Source organism: Bufo bufo, chromosome 6 (assembly GCF_905171765.1).
Source record: "Bufo bufo chromosome 6, aBufBuf1.1, whole genome shotgun sequence".
NCBI classification, from domain to species: domain Eukaryota; kingdom Metazoa; phylum Chordata; class Amphibia; order Anura; family Bufonidae; genus Bufo; species Bufo bufo.
Window position 1 is genome coordinate 132,196,959 of NC_053394.1, and position 14,585 is coordinate 132,211,543.

General features: G+C 45.3%; 1 protein-coding gene across 2 annotated transcripts in view; it reads left to right on the forward strand.

Moving 5' to 3' along the window:
• Positions 1–14,585, forward strand: part of SAMD10 (sterile alpha motif domain containing 10) — a 196,630-nt gene that overhangs the window by 154,259 nt on the left and 27,786 nt on the right. The window contains exon 1 of one of the 2 annotated variants that reach the window (XM_040435141.1): positions 9,905–10,039. The exons of the other annotated variant lie outside the window; for it this stretch is intronic. Within the exon in view, the coding sequence (XP_040291075.1) occupies positions 9,955–10,039 (85 nt within the window). The 5' untranslated portion in view covers positions 9,905–9,954. Of the gene's footprint in view, positions 1–9,904; positions 10,040–14,585 lie in introns of those variants that run through there. 2 annotated transcript variants of the gene reach the window in all.

Below are 14,585 nucleotides of genomic sequence, written 5' to 3' on the forward strand. Positions count from 1 at the left end.
GAACAAGGGCAGACTCCGCCTACCATAACTTAGGGACTGGAATCTCCCCCTACTATAACTTAGTGAGCGGAGATACCGGAGGGCATAGCAGGAGAACGGAGCGGCGCCCGGGGATAATAGTAAGTGCAGCGAGATCCCCGGGTGCCGCTCCACATGTCTGTATAGTTAGTTCATAGGGTAAGAATCGGTGAAAGGTCCTCTTTAACAAAGGAAGGGAGAGTTTCTACGCTCTTCTGGAGAAAAGTCGATAAACCTTCCCACATTGGTGCACAAGCTGCCAATCCCCGAAACGATCGGACGTCCGGGGGGATGGGTACGGCTCTTGTGCACCTTGGGGAGTAGATACAAGGTGGGCTTGACAGGAAAGTCAACTCGCAACCCCTCCATCATTTTGGTGGTAATGATACCCTGGTCACAAGCGTCTGTAAGAATATCATCCAACTCACTCTTATAGAGTATGGTCGGATCTCTCTCAATTCTACAGTAAAGCAGGAGCAGGAAAAAGAGACAATGCCAGGACTGTGCTCGCTCTGAAAGGCTCAGATCTAAGGTCACTTGGTTTTGGAGATTCCTGCCAAGTTCTGTAGTCACAACAAAGTCAGTCTCAACCCAGACACATTCAGATATCATTGAGATGGTAGATCTGGTCAGCAGACATTCTTAACCCTTCAATAGTACCATCCATTGGTTGAGATTCAGCTTCACCACAGCACCATGTAGTTGAAGAGGCATGGAAGCCATGGAGAAGTTGACTGTTTTAGCATAGCTTAATTAGTGTGTCCACCCACTAAACCCCCTAAATAAGGGATCAGCGACCCCCGGCACTCCAGCTGTTGTGAAACTACAACTCCCAGCAGGCTCCATTCACTTGTATTGGATTTCTGAGAAAAGCCAAAGAAGTGTGAATTTTAAGAGTCGTAGTTTCACCACCTCAAGTGCCGAAGGTTGCTGATATCTGTCCTACAATGCTGCAATAACCTGCACCTCATAAACTAACGTGGCGGCTTTCAACTTTATTAAGCCCATCAATGAGTCCGCAACACCAAGAGGGCATACGTGGACTACTGAAAAACTCGTTACAGACATTTATAGTGTGCAAGAAGTTTGAAGGGCCAATGAAATCTTAAATGGCGTCAGATTTGTACCTATGACACTGGCTGACCTGTTACATGTGCGCTTGGCAGTTGAAGACATCTGTGTTGGTCCCGTGTCCATATGTGCCGCACAGCTGAGATTAATTATGTTTTAATATATGCAAATGAGCCTCTAGGACAGCGGTTCTCAACCTAGGGGTCGCGACCCCTTTGGGGGTCGATCGGCCCTTTCCGGGGGGTCGCCTGAGGCTTATCGTAAAAACTCAAATCCGATGGTATATTCTAACCCCCAGGCGTTCCCATGGTGACAGGGACGCTTGCCTGGGGGTTAGAATATACAGGGCCACGCCGCTCACAGCAGTATATTTATAAACTAATCAGTAACTACTTTAACTTTAATCATTGCTCATTGCTGAGCTCTTTACTTGGATTATAATTTATTTGGATATGGGATATCTTACTTTGTCTTAGCTCCGGTAATAGCAGGCAGTGCGGGGGGCGGCGCTCACTCACTGACGTCACGCGCCTGCTCCTCCCACTAGGCGGTGCAGGCGCGTGACGTCAGTGAGTGAGCGCCGCCCCCCGCACTGCCTGCTATTACCGGAGCTAAGACAAAGTAAGATATCCCATATCCAAATAAATTATAATCCAAGTAAAGAGCTCAGCAATGAGCAATGATTAAAGTTAAAGTAGTTACTGATTAGTTTATAAATATACTGCTGTGAGCGTCGGGGAGGGAGATCTGTGGATGGCACTGTAGGGGGATCTGTGGATGGCAGTGCCATCCACAGATCCGCCTACAGTGCCATCCACAGATCCGCCTACAGTGCCATCCACAGATCTCCCCCCTAAACAGTGCCATCCACAGATCCCCCCTAAACAGTGCCATCCACAGATCCCCCCCTAAACAGTGCCATCCACAGATCCCCCCTCCCCTAAACAGTGCCATCATGGCACTGTTTAGGGGGGGCTCTGTGGATGGCACTGTTTAGGGGGGAGATCTGTGGATGGCACTGTTTAGGGGAGGGGGATCTGTGGATGGCACTGTTTAGGGGGGGATCTGTGGATGGCACTGTTTAGGGGGGATCTGTGGATGGCACTGTTTAGGGGGGAGATCTGTGGATGGCACTGTTTAGGGGAGGGGGGATCTGTGGATGGCACTGTTTAGGAGGGAGATCTGTGGATGGCACTGTTTAGGGGAGGGGGGATCTGTGGATGGCACTGTTTAGGGGGGATCTGTGGATGGCACTGTTTAGGGGGGAGATCTGTGGATGGCACTGTTTAGGGGAGGGGGATCTGTGGATGGCACTGTTTAGGGGGGGATCTGTGGATGGCACTGTTTAGGGGGGATCTGTGGATGGCACTGTTTAGGGGGGATCTGTGGATGGCACTGTTTAGGGGGGATCTGTGGATGGCACTGTTTAGGGGGGATCTGTGGATGGCACTGTTTAGGGGGGAGATCTGTGGATGGCACTGTTTAGGGGAGGGGGGATCTGTGGATGGCACTGTTTAGGGGGGAGATCTGTGGATGGCACTGTTTAGGGGAGGGGGATCTGTGGATGGCACTGTTTAGGAGGGAGATCTGTGGATGGCACTGTTTAGGGGAGGGGGGATCTGTGGATGGCACTGTTTAGGGGGGATCTGTGGATGGCACTGTTTAGGGGGGAGATCTGTGGATGGCACTGTTTAGGGGAGGGGGATCTGTGGATGGCACTGTTTAGGGGGGGATCTGTGGATGGCACTGTTTAGGGGGGATCTGTGGATGGCACTGTTTAGGGGGGATCTGTGGATGGCACTGTTTAGGGGGGATCTGTGGATGGCACTGTTTAGGGGGGAGATCTGTGGATGGCACTGTTTAGGGGAGGGGGGATCTGTGGATGGCACTGTTTAGGGGGGAGATCTGTGGATGGCACTGTTTAGGGGAGGGGGATCTGTGGATGGCACTGTTTAGGGGGGGGGATCTGTGGATGGCATTGTTTAGGGGGAGATCTGTGGATGGCACTGTTTAGGGGGGAGATCTGTGGATGGCACTGTTTAGGGGAGGGGGGATCTGTGGATGGCACTGTTTAGGGGGGATCTGTGGATGGCACTGTTTAGGGGGGAGATCTGTGGATGGCACTGTTTAGGGGAGGGGGGATCTGTGGATGGCACTGTTTAGGGGGATCTGTGGATGGCACTGTTTAGGGGGGAGATCTGTGGATGGCACTGTTTAGGGGAGGGGGATCTGTGGATAGCACTGTTTAGGGGGGATCTGTGGATGGCACTGTTTAGGGGGGATCTGTGAATGGCACTGTTTAGGGGGGGGGGTCTGTGGATGTCTTTGTGATTAATTACTCTGCTTTAATTATGTTCAATTTGTAGCAATAAAAATACATCCTGCATATCAGATATTTACATTACAATTCATAACAGTAGCAAAATTAGTTATGACGTAGCAAGGTAAAAAATGTAATGGTTGGGGGTCACCACAACATGAGGAACTGTATTAAGGGGTCACGGCTTTAGAAAGGTTGAGAACCACTGCTCTAGGAGCAACGGGGGCGGTGTTGTTACACATAGAGGCTCTGCTTTCTCTGCAACTGTTGCGTCCTCTACACTTTGACAGGACCAGGCAGTGTAAACTTATAATGCCTGGCCCTGTCAATCAAAGTGGAAAGAGCGCAGCAGTGGTAGAGAGAGCTGAGCCTCTAGGTGTAACGACAACGCCCCCGTTGCTCTTAGAGGCTTATTTGCATATATTTAAACATCATGTTTCTTAGAAATGTGGGCACATATGAACATGGGACCAACACAGATGTCTTCAACTGCAAAGTGCACATGTAACAGGTCAGCCAGTGTCATAGGTACAAATCTGAGCTATCGTTGAGGCATTGGGGGCACATCAGCATGTGGGGCTTCATTTACAGCCTTCCTGTGTTCAGACACTGTTTTAGAGGGTGAATTTGCTTTATTTGGGCCTGTCCCTTTAAATACACCTGTAACAATGTAGCTGTCTTCTTGCCTACATATTGACATACACGTATATGAATGGAGCAGGGTTTATGAAATGCAAAAGAGTCTGTCTCTTTCCATTATCCCAATGGGATCCACCAGCTTGTCCCTGACATACATCCTCCCCACTCAGCCTGCAGGGCACAGAGCTCTGCACTCAGATCTAATCCTCCCTCCCCGCGCTCCGGAGACTGGTCCCCCTCCCCTACCAGGGAAGCCAAAGTACAGTATTGTGGTGACGGAGTGCAGCTAGGCTCTCATACCAGCGGTGTAATGGAAGGGGTATATTTTTGGGCTACCACATATGTGTAAAGTCTATTGAAGAGAGCCCGTTGAACCCCAATCTTAAGAGAGGAGTTGTGGTTTTGACATCTTCATTTCAGATTGTGCATCACTCTGATGGGTGTCCTTTGTAAATGAATGCCCTGATTGTGCTAGAGTCAAAAACAGCTGCGCTGGAATAAAGGGGGAGGTGGGGTCCCCTCTGTATTCATGCCTTCCCATCATAGAAGATGATGGCATTAATTCTTAGAATAAAAGGGCCAGAAAGCTGATTTAGTGCTACAGCTCCTCAAAGTTTTTCACTTCTGGTGACCCGTTGTGTCATGGCCTCATGAACATGGACATCCAGTGTAGTCACCCAATGACTGTAACTCTAGTTGCTAAGCAATAGATCAAACCTATGGTACAGTAGTTAGATTCTGCATTGGAAACACAGAGCTTGAATACATTATAATTAATTAGACCCTGGTGCCTAATTATTTATAATTTCTTGTAGTTCTTAAACGGGTAGATACCCAATTCCAGTATGAGCTTGTGCTGGGTACGTTGAGATCCCTTCTCAACTGGGAACAGTGGCTCACCTATACACCACTAAAAAAAAATAGCTTCTTTTTTTCTCTCAACCCTCCTTCCTCTCTGATTATCTGAGGATATGAAAAGATTATGAATGTGGTAGTCAAGTTCTACTCTTGTCTTCTCTTCTGTTTTTATTTAATTTTTCTTACCATGTTTATATTACTATGATAATATAAATATAGTTGGATTATAGGTGATGTTCCATTGCTATGTGTACTTTACTTGTGTGTTATAAATGTTTCAGATTGATGTCACTTTTTCATTTTATATTGTATACATCATCTGTATGTACAAGATCTTTATAAAACTTTTATACAAAATCGTAAGTTTAAAGGGAACCTGTCACCTGGATTTTGGGTATAGAGCTGAGGACATGGGCTGCTAGATCGCCACTAGCACATCCGCAATACCCAGTCCCCATAGCTCTGTGTGCTTTTATTGTGTAAATGAACCTTAGATGAGTCCTGTCTCCAGCCATGCCCACTGTGAAGGAGCCCAGCACCGCCCCGCATCCTCCGAATTTCCTCCTTGCTCCCCGACGTCACAAAGCTAGAGCGACGTAATCTCGCGATGCGCAAGCTAGCGCATGCGCAGTTCGTTCCCTGAGGTTGATGCCAGCACAGGGAAGGAACACTATGCCGGCACTGCGCATGCGCTAGCTTACGCATCGCAAGATAGCGGTGCTCTAGCTTTTCGACGTCAGGGAGCAAGAAGGAGATTCGGATGATGCGGGGCGGTGCTGGGCTCCTTCACAGTGGGCGTGGCTGGGCTCCGGAAACAGTAGCCTCATTTACATATATATAAAATTGTTTTTTTGACACAATAAAAGCACACAGAGCTATAGGGACTGGATATTGCAGACGTGCTAGCGGTGATCTAGCAGCGCATGTACTCAGCTCTATACCCAAAATCCAGGTGACAGGTTCCCTTGAAAGAAACATTTTCTGACTTATCTTAAATGGACATTCCACCCAAGTCAGAGATCCTCTGACTTTCTGATCTTTTTTCTCTATGAAAGCAAGGTTGTCAGACCTACAAAATTACTGGTGCTCCTTGGTTTTGGGAGGGTCCTTGATCTTGTAGGACCTCTGGGAAAGCTAATGCCCTTAAGGCTACATGCACACGACCATGTTGTGTTTTGCAGTCCACAAATCGCGGATCCGCACAACACGGATGGCGTTTGTGCGCATTCCGAAATTTGCGGAACGGCACGGACAGCCGGACAAGAATAGGACATGTTATATTTTTTTGGCGGAGCCACGGAACGGACCATCGGATGTGGACAGCACACGGAGTGCTGTCCGCATCTTTTGCGGCCCCATTGAAGTGAATGGGTCCGCATCCGTGCCGCCAAAACTGCGTCTCGGATGCGGACCAAAACAACGGCCGTGTGCATGAGGCCAAAGGGTCCTGTGAAGGTCTCTTAGTGAGACAAGGGGGTTTATGAGGTATTAGATGTGTGAAGGGTTGTTGGTGTCTAGAGTTTGTGTGAGGGTTGATACTCAGCGAAAAGGAGATTTGTAAAGCGCACGTAAGATTTACCTGTCAGAAAGATGAATATGGAGGAAAAATGAGAACGCGTAGAACAAAAAGATGCTGAGGAACTGAGCCAATGGGAAAGACATGGGAGGAGATGGAAGGAGGGGGATCTGCCGAGGTTAAGGAATGCCTGACAAACGCAGCTGCAGGTTTACTGTCTTAAGCCTCATTCACACGTCCGTGCTCAAATCCGTGAGCAGGTGGTCAGTGATGCATCCGTGAAGCTGTCCGTGAAGGATCCGCGTTGGGTCTCTGTGTAAGTTTTTTCCTGTCCGTGTTGCATCCGTGTTTCACTGACACTAAACAGCTGAAAAATAATTTTCAAAGAATCTCTTCTTAATGATCCGTGAAACACGGATGCAACACGGATGGCATCCGTGATTTTCTCCGACCCATAGACTATAATGGGTGTGATGGATCCGTGAACACAGACAAAATAGGGCATGCATGCGTGCTAAAAAACGGACCACGGACCGTGCTAAAACACTAATGTCTGAATACACACATTAAAATGAATAGGGACGTGTGCTGTCTGTGGAGAAAACATACAGCACATGTCCGTAAAACACTGACATGTGAATGAGGCTTTACTAGTGACCTCAGTGACAGAAAAATCAGCTTTCCAATTATGATTATTTCTCCTTTGATTATAATGAATTCTCCACATGAGCAATTGTTAGATATTTTTAAATATTCTCAGTGACCAAGAAGCCAATTCAATTCTATGGTCAAACATACAGACAGACCTCTTCACCAAACTACAGATGATCATACCAAAACATAGATAATTTCTGTTAAACTTCTGACCACTCTCTGAAGCCATAAACCATCCCACCAAACCACTGACCATCTAAACAAGTCATAGACCATACAAAAAATAGCTAAACCATAGAATGTCTGACCAAGCTATAAACCACTCATAGAACCATAGGCCATCACACCAAGGCATTGACTTTCTCTCCCAACTATACATTATCTCCTTAAACCAAAAACCATCTCACCAAACAACAGATAATTCATAAACCTTCACACCAACCACAGATGTATGGTTTGACTGATCTTCTGACCAAGTTCATATAACCATCACACCAAACTATCATCTACCTAGACCATCTCACCACACCATAGACCATATCAAAAATTAATAGATCTTCACACCAACCATAGAACCCCTGAACAAGCTAAAGACTTCTAACAGTACCATAAATCATCTCACCAAATCATAGACTTTCTACCTAAAACATATATCATCTCACCAAACCACAGACCATCTTACCAAGTCATAGATTCAAACTATATATCATCCAACCAAAGCAAAGATCCATTTACAAAGCCACAGACAGCTCTTAGAACCATTGATCATAAATCCATTTCACCAAAGCATAGATCGACTTACCAAACCATTGACCATCTGACCAAACTTTGCTCATCGGTGGGTGCAACCGTGTTTTGTCTAATGGGTGTGTGCACATTCACACTGAGCATTTTAGTGATAGATAGAGCTTTCATGGCAATGAATATGTCTCAAATATGAAAGGACAACCCAATATAAATTCACATTACTTACAGAAGATCTCAAGCTTCTTAAACATTAGTGATATTAGGCATCTACGAATGCCAGTTTACACCAGCCTCTATTGGTACAAAGAGTGTGACGGATGCTGACCAAGGGCAGATATCTGTGGAAAAGCCTATATACATGCCTGATACATTGGTTGTTGTTGGCTGAAGTCAATAGCTTGATTGGAAAGCCAGTCATTACTAACGAACCAGTTGGCTTGCTCCTCATCAACATTCACATGGTCACAGAACAAAGCAAATATTGATCTATGGAGACGTGATGAGATATCTGGAGATGTCATGGGCATTTTCAGACCAACTATTAAAGGGGTTGTCCAGGAGTAGATAGACATGGCTGCTTTCTACCGAAAACAGTGCCACACCTATCTATGAGTTGTGTCTGGTATTGCAGCTCTACTCCATTGAAGTGAATGAGATTGAAATACCCAACACAACCTTTGGACAAGTGTGGTGCTGTTTTTGGAAGAAAGCAGACAATTTTTTCCTAGGACAAGTCGTTCACCATGCAACTGTATATGACCGGCTTCAGAGAAGAAGAACAAGAATAAATGGCAAATCCCACCAATAGTACTACTGTACCTTAGGCTGCTCCTCTGAAGGTGAGACAGCTCATGCCAACAATAGCACCTGTGATCATGACGAGACAAGAAGTCTCTGAGAGACAGCTCAAGTCATCAATAGTACTAGTGATCAAGACACAGCACATGGAGAGACAGCTCCTGTCATCAACATCACTGGTGATCAGAAGCCAGCATGTCTCATGAGGAGACATCTGGCTATCACTTTCAGCACAGACAGCCTCTGATGTGGAGACACAACATGTCTAGAGAATGAAGGTGTCACCCACACAGAGCATGTCCTGACAGAGCAATACACCACACCATGAAGGGAGAAGAAAGCATGTGACAGCAAGAGTGATACTGAGGATCTGACTGCAGAGCATTACACCCAGCTGGGCAGCATCACCGCCTCAGTCAATTGCGGATCATCTCAGGAACAGGACATCTGTAAGAGGAGAAGAAGAAGAAGAACATCTCAGGAGGAGAATTCATGAGGGCAGTACATCAGTATAAGCTGCAGAGCATCTCAGGACATGTGTAAGAGAAGAAGCAGAACATCTCAGGAGGAGATTTCATGAGGGCAGTACATCAGTATAAGCTGCAGAGCATCTCAGGACCACAGGACATGTGTAAGAGAAGAAGAAGAACATCTCAGGAGTAGATTCTATGAGGGCAGTACATCAGTATAAGCTGCAGAGCATCTCAGGACCACAGGACATGTGTAAGAGAAGAAGCAGAACATCTCAGGAGTAGATTCTATGAGGGCAGTACATCAGTATAAGCTGCAGAGCATCTCAGGACCACAGGACATGTGTAAGAGAAGAAGCAGAACATCTCAGGAGTAGATTCCATGAGGGCAGTACATCAGTATAAGCTGTAGAGCGACACTGGACATCTGTAAGAGAAGAAGCAGAACATCTGTGTAAGCTGCAGAACAGTGCAAAGTGCAGAGCATTTCAAAAGGACATGAAAGAAACTCTGTAAGCTGCAGAGCATCTCATATGGAAAAGGCACTGGTGTCCTCTGCAGTGCATCTCATAAGGACATCTGCAAGCTGCAGAGCATCTCACCAGTGAAAGCAGCAGGGCGTCTCATGTGGACAAGACACCAGTGTAGCCTGCAGAGCATGTCACAGGGACCTGGCACCTCTGTAAGCTGCAGAGCATCTCATGAGCTCAGGACATCTGTGTAGCAGAAGCAGCAGCTGGCAGTGTGATAGTGAACCGGCGGTGTACACCCTCCATCCATCCGCCCTCCCTCCTGGGTCCTGTGTCTGCTGCTGTAGGAGGGAGGCAGCCCCAGCACCCGGCTGTCTATGACCCGGACGCCCGATGTTCACTGACCTTCGAGCTCGGATCGGTGAGAGGGAGCCCGCAGGGCGAGGGGACTACAGCCCGGAGAGGGGCGGCATGGACGGTGAGTGCTCCTGGATGTGGTGGGAGGATAGGTACTGGATGTATGCATGACAGGATGTGAAAAGGGATAGTACATGTAGGGCATGGGGATAATACATGGAATGGGGTCATGGATGACACCAGGGATAACACGTATGAAGGAGAACATGGGCTTATATGAGGTTACTGATGGGCAGTACATGTGTGTGTATGATGTGATGTACAGGTGTGGAGAGTACACGTGAAGGACATATGTGATGTACTGGTATGTATGGGTATGTGTATATAGTGCATGTGTATGATGTGATGTATATGAGGAGGTGTGGAGAGTACATGTGTATAGGGCAGTGTATGATGTGATGTATATGGGGAGGTGTGGAGAGTACATGTGTATAGGGCAGTGTATGATGTGATGTATATGGGGAGGTGTGGAGAGTACATGTGTATAGGGCAGTGTATGATGTGATGTATATGGGGAGGTGTGGAGAGTACATGTGTATAGGGCAGTGTATAATGTGAGGTATATGGGGAGGTGTGGAGAGTACATGTGTATAGGGCAGTGTATGATGTGATGTATATGGGGAGGTGTGGAGAGTACATGTGTATAGGGCAGTGTATGATGTGATGTATATGGGGAGGTGTGGAGAGTACATGTGTATAGGGCAGTGTATGATGTGATGTATATGGGGAGGTGTGGAGAGTACATGTGTATAGGGCAGTGTATGATGTGATGTATATGGGGAGGTGTGGAGAGTACATGTGTATAGGGCAGTGTATGATGTGATGTATATGGGGAGGTGTGGAGAGTACATGTGTATAGGGCAGTGTATGATGTGATGTATATGGGGAGGTGTGGAGAGTACATGTGTATAGGGCAGTGTATGATGTGATGTATATGAGGAGGTGTGGAGAGTACATGTGTATAGGGCAGTGTATGATGTGATGTATATGGGGAGGTGTGGAGAGTACATGTGTATAGGGCAGTGTATAATGTGAGGTATATGGGGAGGTGTGGAGAGTACATGTGTATAGGGCAGTGTACGATGTGATGTATATGGGGAGGTGTGGAGAGTACATGTGTATAGGGCAGTGTATGATGTGATGTATATGGGGAGGTGTGGAGAGTACATGTGTATAGGGCAGTGTATGATGTGATGTATATGGGGAGGTGTGGAGAGTACATGTGTATAGGGCAGTGTATGATGTGATGTATATGGGGAGGTGTGGAGAGTACATGTGTATAGGGCAGTGTATGATGTGATGTATATGGGGAGGTGTGGAGAGTACATGTGTATAGGGCAGTGTATGATGTGATGTATATGGGGAGGTGTGGAGAGTACATGTGTATAGGGCAGTGTATGATGTGATGTATATGAGGAGGTGTGGAGAGTACATGTGTATAGGGCAGTGTATGATGTGATTTATATGGGGAGGTGTGGAGAGTACATGTGTATAGGGCAGTGTATGATGTGATGTATATGGGGAGGTGTGGAGAGTACATGTGTATAGGGCAGTGTATGATGTAATTTATATGGGGAGGTGTGGATAGTGCATGTGTATTGAGCAGTGTACAATATATGTGATGTATAGATATATATGGGGTAGGTGTGGATAGTACATGTGTATATGACTGCATTGTACAATACACAGGTATCATACAGGTTTCATACACTGCCCATTACTCATGCACTATACATTCCTAATATATATATATATATATATATTCCATATACCACATACGATACACAGGTATATATGGGGTACGTGTGTATAATACATGTGTATATCACAGTGTATTATAGGATACACGGGTATATATGGGGTAGGTGTATATAATACATGTGTATCATTTCATACACTGCCTATTACACACCTACCCCATATATACCTGTACATTACATATATCCTACACTGCCCTATACACATGCACTATCCACACCTACTCCATACACACTTGTGTATCATTTCATACACTCTCCATTGCACAAATGTATATGGGGAGGTGTGGCTAGTGCATGTGTATAAGGCATTGTATGATATATGTACAGGTATATATGGGGTACATGTGTATACCACAGTGTATTATATGATACACAGGTAAATATGGGGTAGGTGTGTATAGTACTTGTGTAATGGACAGTATATGAAATGTTACACAAGTGTATATGGGGTAGGTGTGGATAGTGCATGTGTATAGGGCAGTGTATGATATATTTGATGTACAGGTATATATGGGGTAGGTGTGTATAGTACATGTGTATCATTTCGTACACTGCCCATTACACATGAACTATCCACACCTACCCCATATACGCTTGTGTAATGGGCAGTGTATGAAATGATACACAAGTGTATATGGGGTAGGTGTGGATAGTGCATGTATATAGGGCACTATATGATGTGATGCACAGGTTTGCATTGTGTAGTTGTGTATAATACATGTGTTTAGGAAAGTGTATGATATGATGTACTGCTATATATATGAGGTACGTGTGGATATTGCATGTGCATAGGGCAGTATATGATATAAAGTACAGGTTTGCATTGTATAGATGTGGATAATACATGTGTTTAGAGGAAGTGTATGATATAGTGCACAGGTATATATGGGGTAGGTGTGGATATTTTGTGTGTGTGTGTGTGTGTGTGTATACAGCAATGCATGATATGATGTACAAGTATATTTTGGGTAGGTGTGGATAGCACATGTGTTTTAGGGAAGTTTATTATATGATGCTCAGGAGTATATGGGGGAGGTGTGGATAGTGCATGTGTAGGGCAGTGAATTTTATGATGTGATGTACACTGGAGTTAATACATATGGCATAGGGATAATACGTGTAAAGGGGTGCAGTACATGCATGAGATAATGGACAATACATGTATGAATAAGAACATGTGCATGTATGATGTTACTGATGGAGACGAGATTATGGACAGTACATGTGTGTATATGGGGTGACCTGGACAATAAACAGGCAGTGTGTGGATAGTACATGTGTATAGGGCAGTGTATGAAATGATGCTTAGGTGAATATGGGATAGGTGTGTATGATATTGCGAATGATATGGCGTACTGATATATATTATGGGTTTGGTGTTGGTAGTACATCAGTATGAGTATTGGATGATATGATTTAGAAGTGTATATGGGGAAAGTTTGGAAGGTAAATATGTATTGGGGCAGTATATGATATGATGCACATGGGCTGTATAGGTGTGTATTGAGCAGTGAATGGTACATTGTACAGGTGGATATAGTATTGTGTATGATACGATGTGCAGGTGTATGTGGGGTAAGTTGTGGAATTACTTGTGTATATCTGGATCAGTGATTAATATTATGTACAGGGGTATATGGGATATTGTGGGTAGTAAACGTGTATATGGTAGTGTATGATATGCCTATGGGGTAGGTGTGGACAGTTCATATGTCAGCTGAACAGTGTTTGGTGATGTGCAGGTATATATAGTATATAGCATAGCTGCAAATAGTACAAGTATGTAGGGCAGTGTGTAGTATGATCTGCGTGTGTATGATATGATTTACAGGTGTATTTTGGTTACAGTATTGAGCAGTGAATGGTATATTGTACAGGTGTATATAAGATAGGTGTGGATAGTACATATGTGTAGGATATGAAGCACAGGTATATATTGGTTATGTATGGACTGTACATGTGTCTATGGGACAGTGTGTGGTATGTCGTACATATAGTATATAGCATAGATGCAAATAGTACAAGTGTATAGAGCAGTGTATAATATGTACATATGTATGCGGAAATCTCAAAATTAGGGCTCATGCAGGCTTTTTTTCCCATTTCCGTTCAGTTTTTTTACAGGTCTGTATGCCGAACCATTCACTTTAATGGGTCCGCAAAAAAACGGAAATTACTCTGTGTGCATTCCATTTCCGAATGTCTGTTCCATATTCATGTCCCATTCTTGTCCGTTTTGCGGACAAGGACATGCATTATTACAATGGATCCGCAAAAACGGATTCAATACGGATGTCATCCGTTTATTTTGTGCATCAGTGTTTTGTGTACTGCACAGTACATACGGTTGTGTGCATAAGCCCTTAGGTGAATACAACCTCAGGGATGAAATGCAGAAGCTGTGTGTAAAAAATTAAGTACACCCTTACTGCAGCCATAGCAATTAGGAGGGTACATAGTAGCCAGTTGCTGCTAATCAAATGCCCTTGATTATTGATCATCAGCAAGTGTGACCACCTCTATAAATGCAGATGTTTGTCAGTTTGCTGGTCTGGAGCATTCAGGCGAGTTTTAAGATAATGCCAAGAAGGAAGGACATCAGCAATGATCTCAGGGAAGCAATTGTTGAGGCCCACCCGTCTGGGAAGTGTTATAAGGCCATTTCAAAACAACCTGAAATTGTAATGGGCAGTGGGTGTGGACCCACTGTGCCAACTAACCAGTTTGACTTTGGGCTAAACCTAAGGGCGCTGTCCTGGCAGCTCCCCGATATTCACCCTTTAACCCCTGTACAGGGATCTGGACTCCACTGCAGGGAACCAACCAGGCCGCCACCTCCTGGAGTAG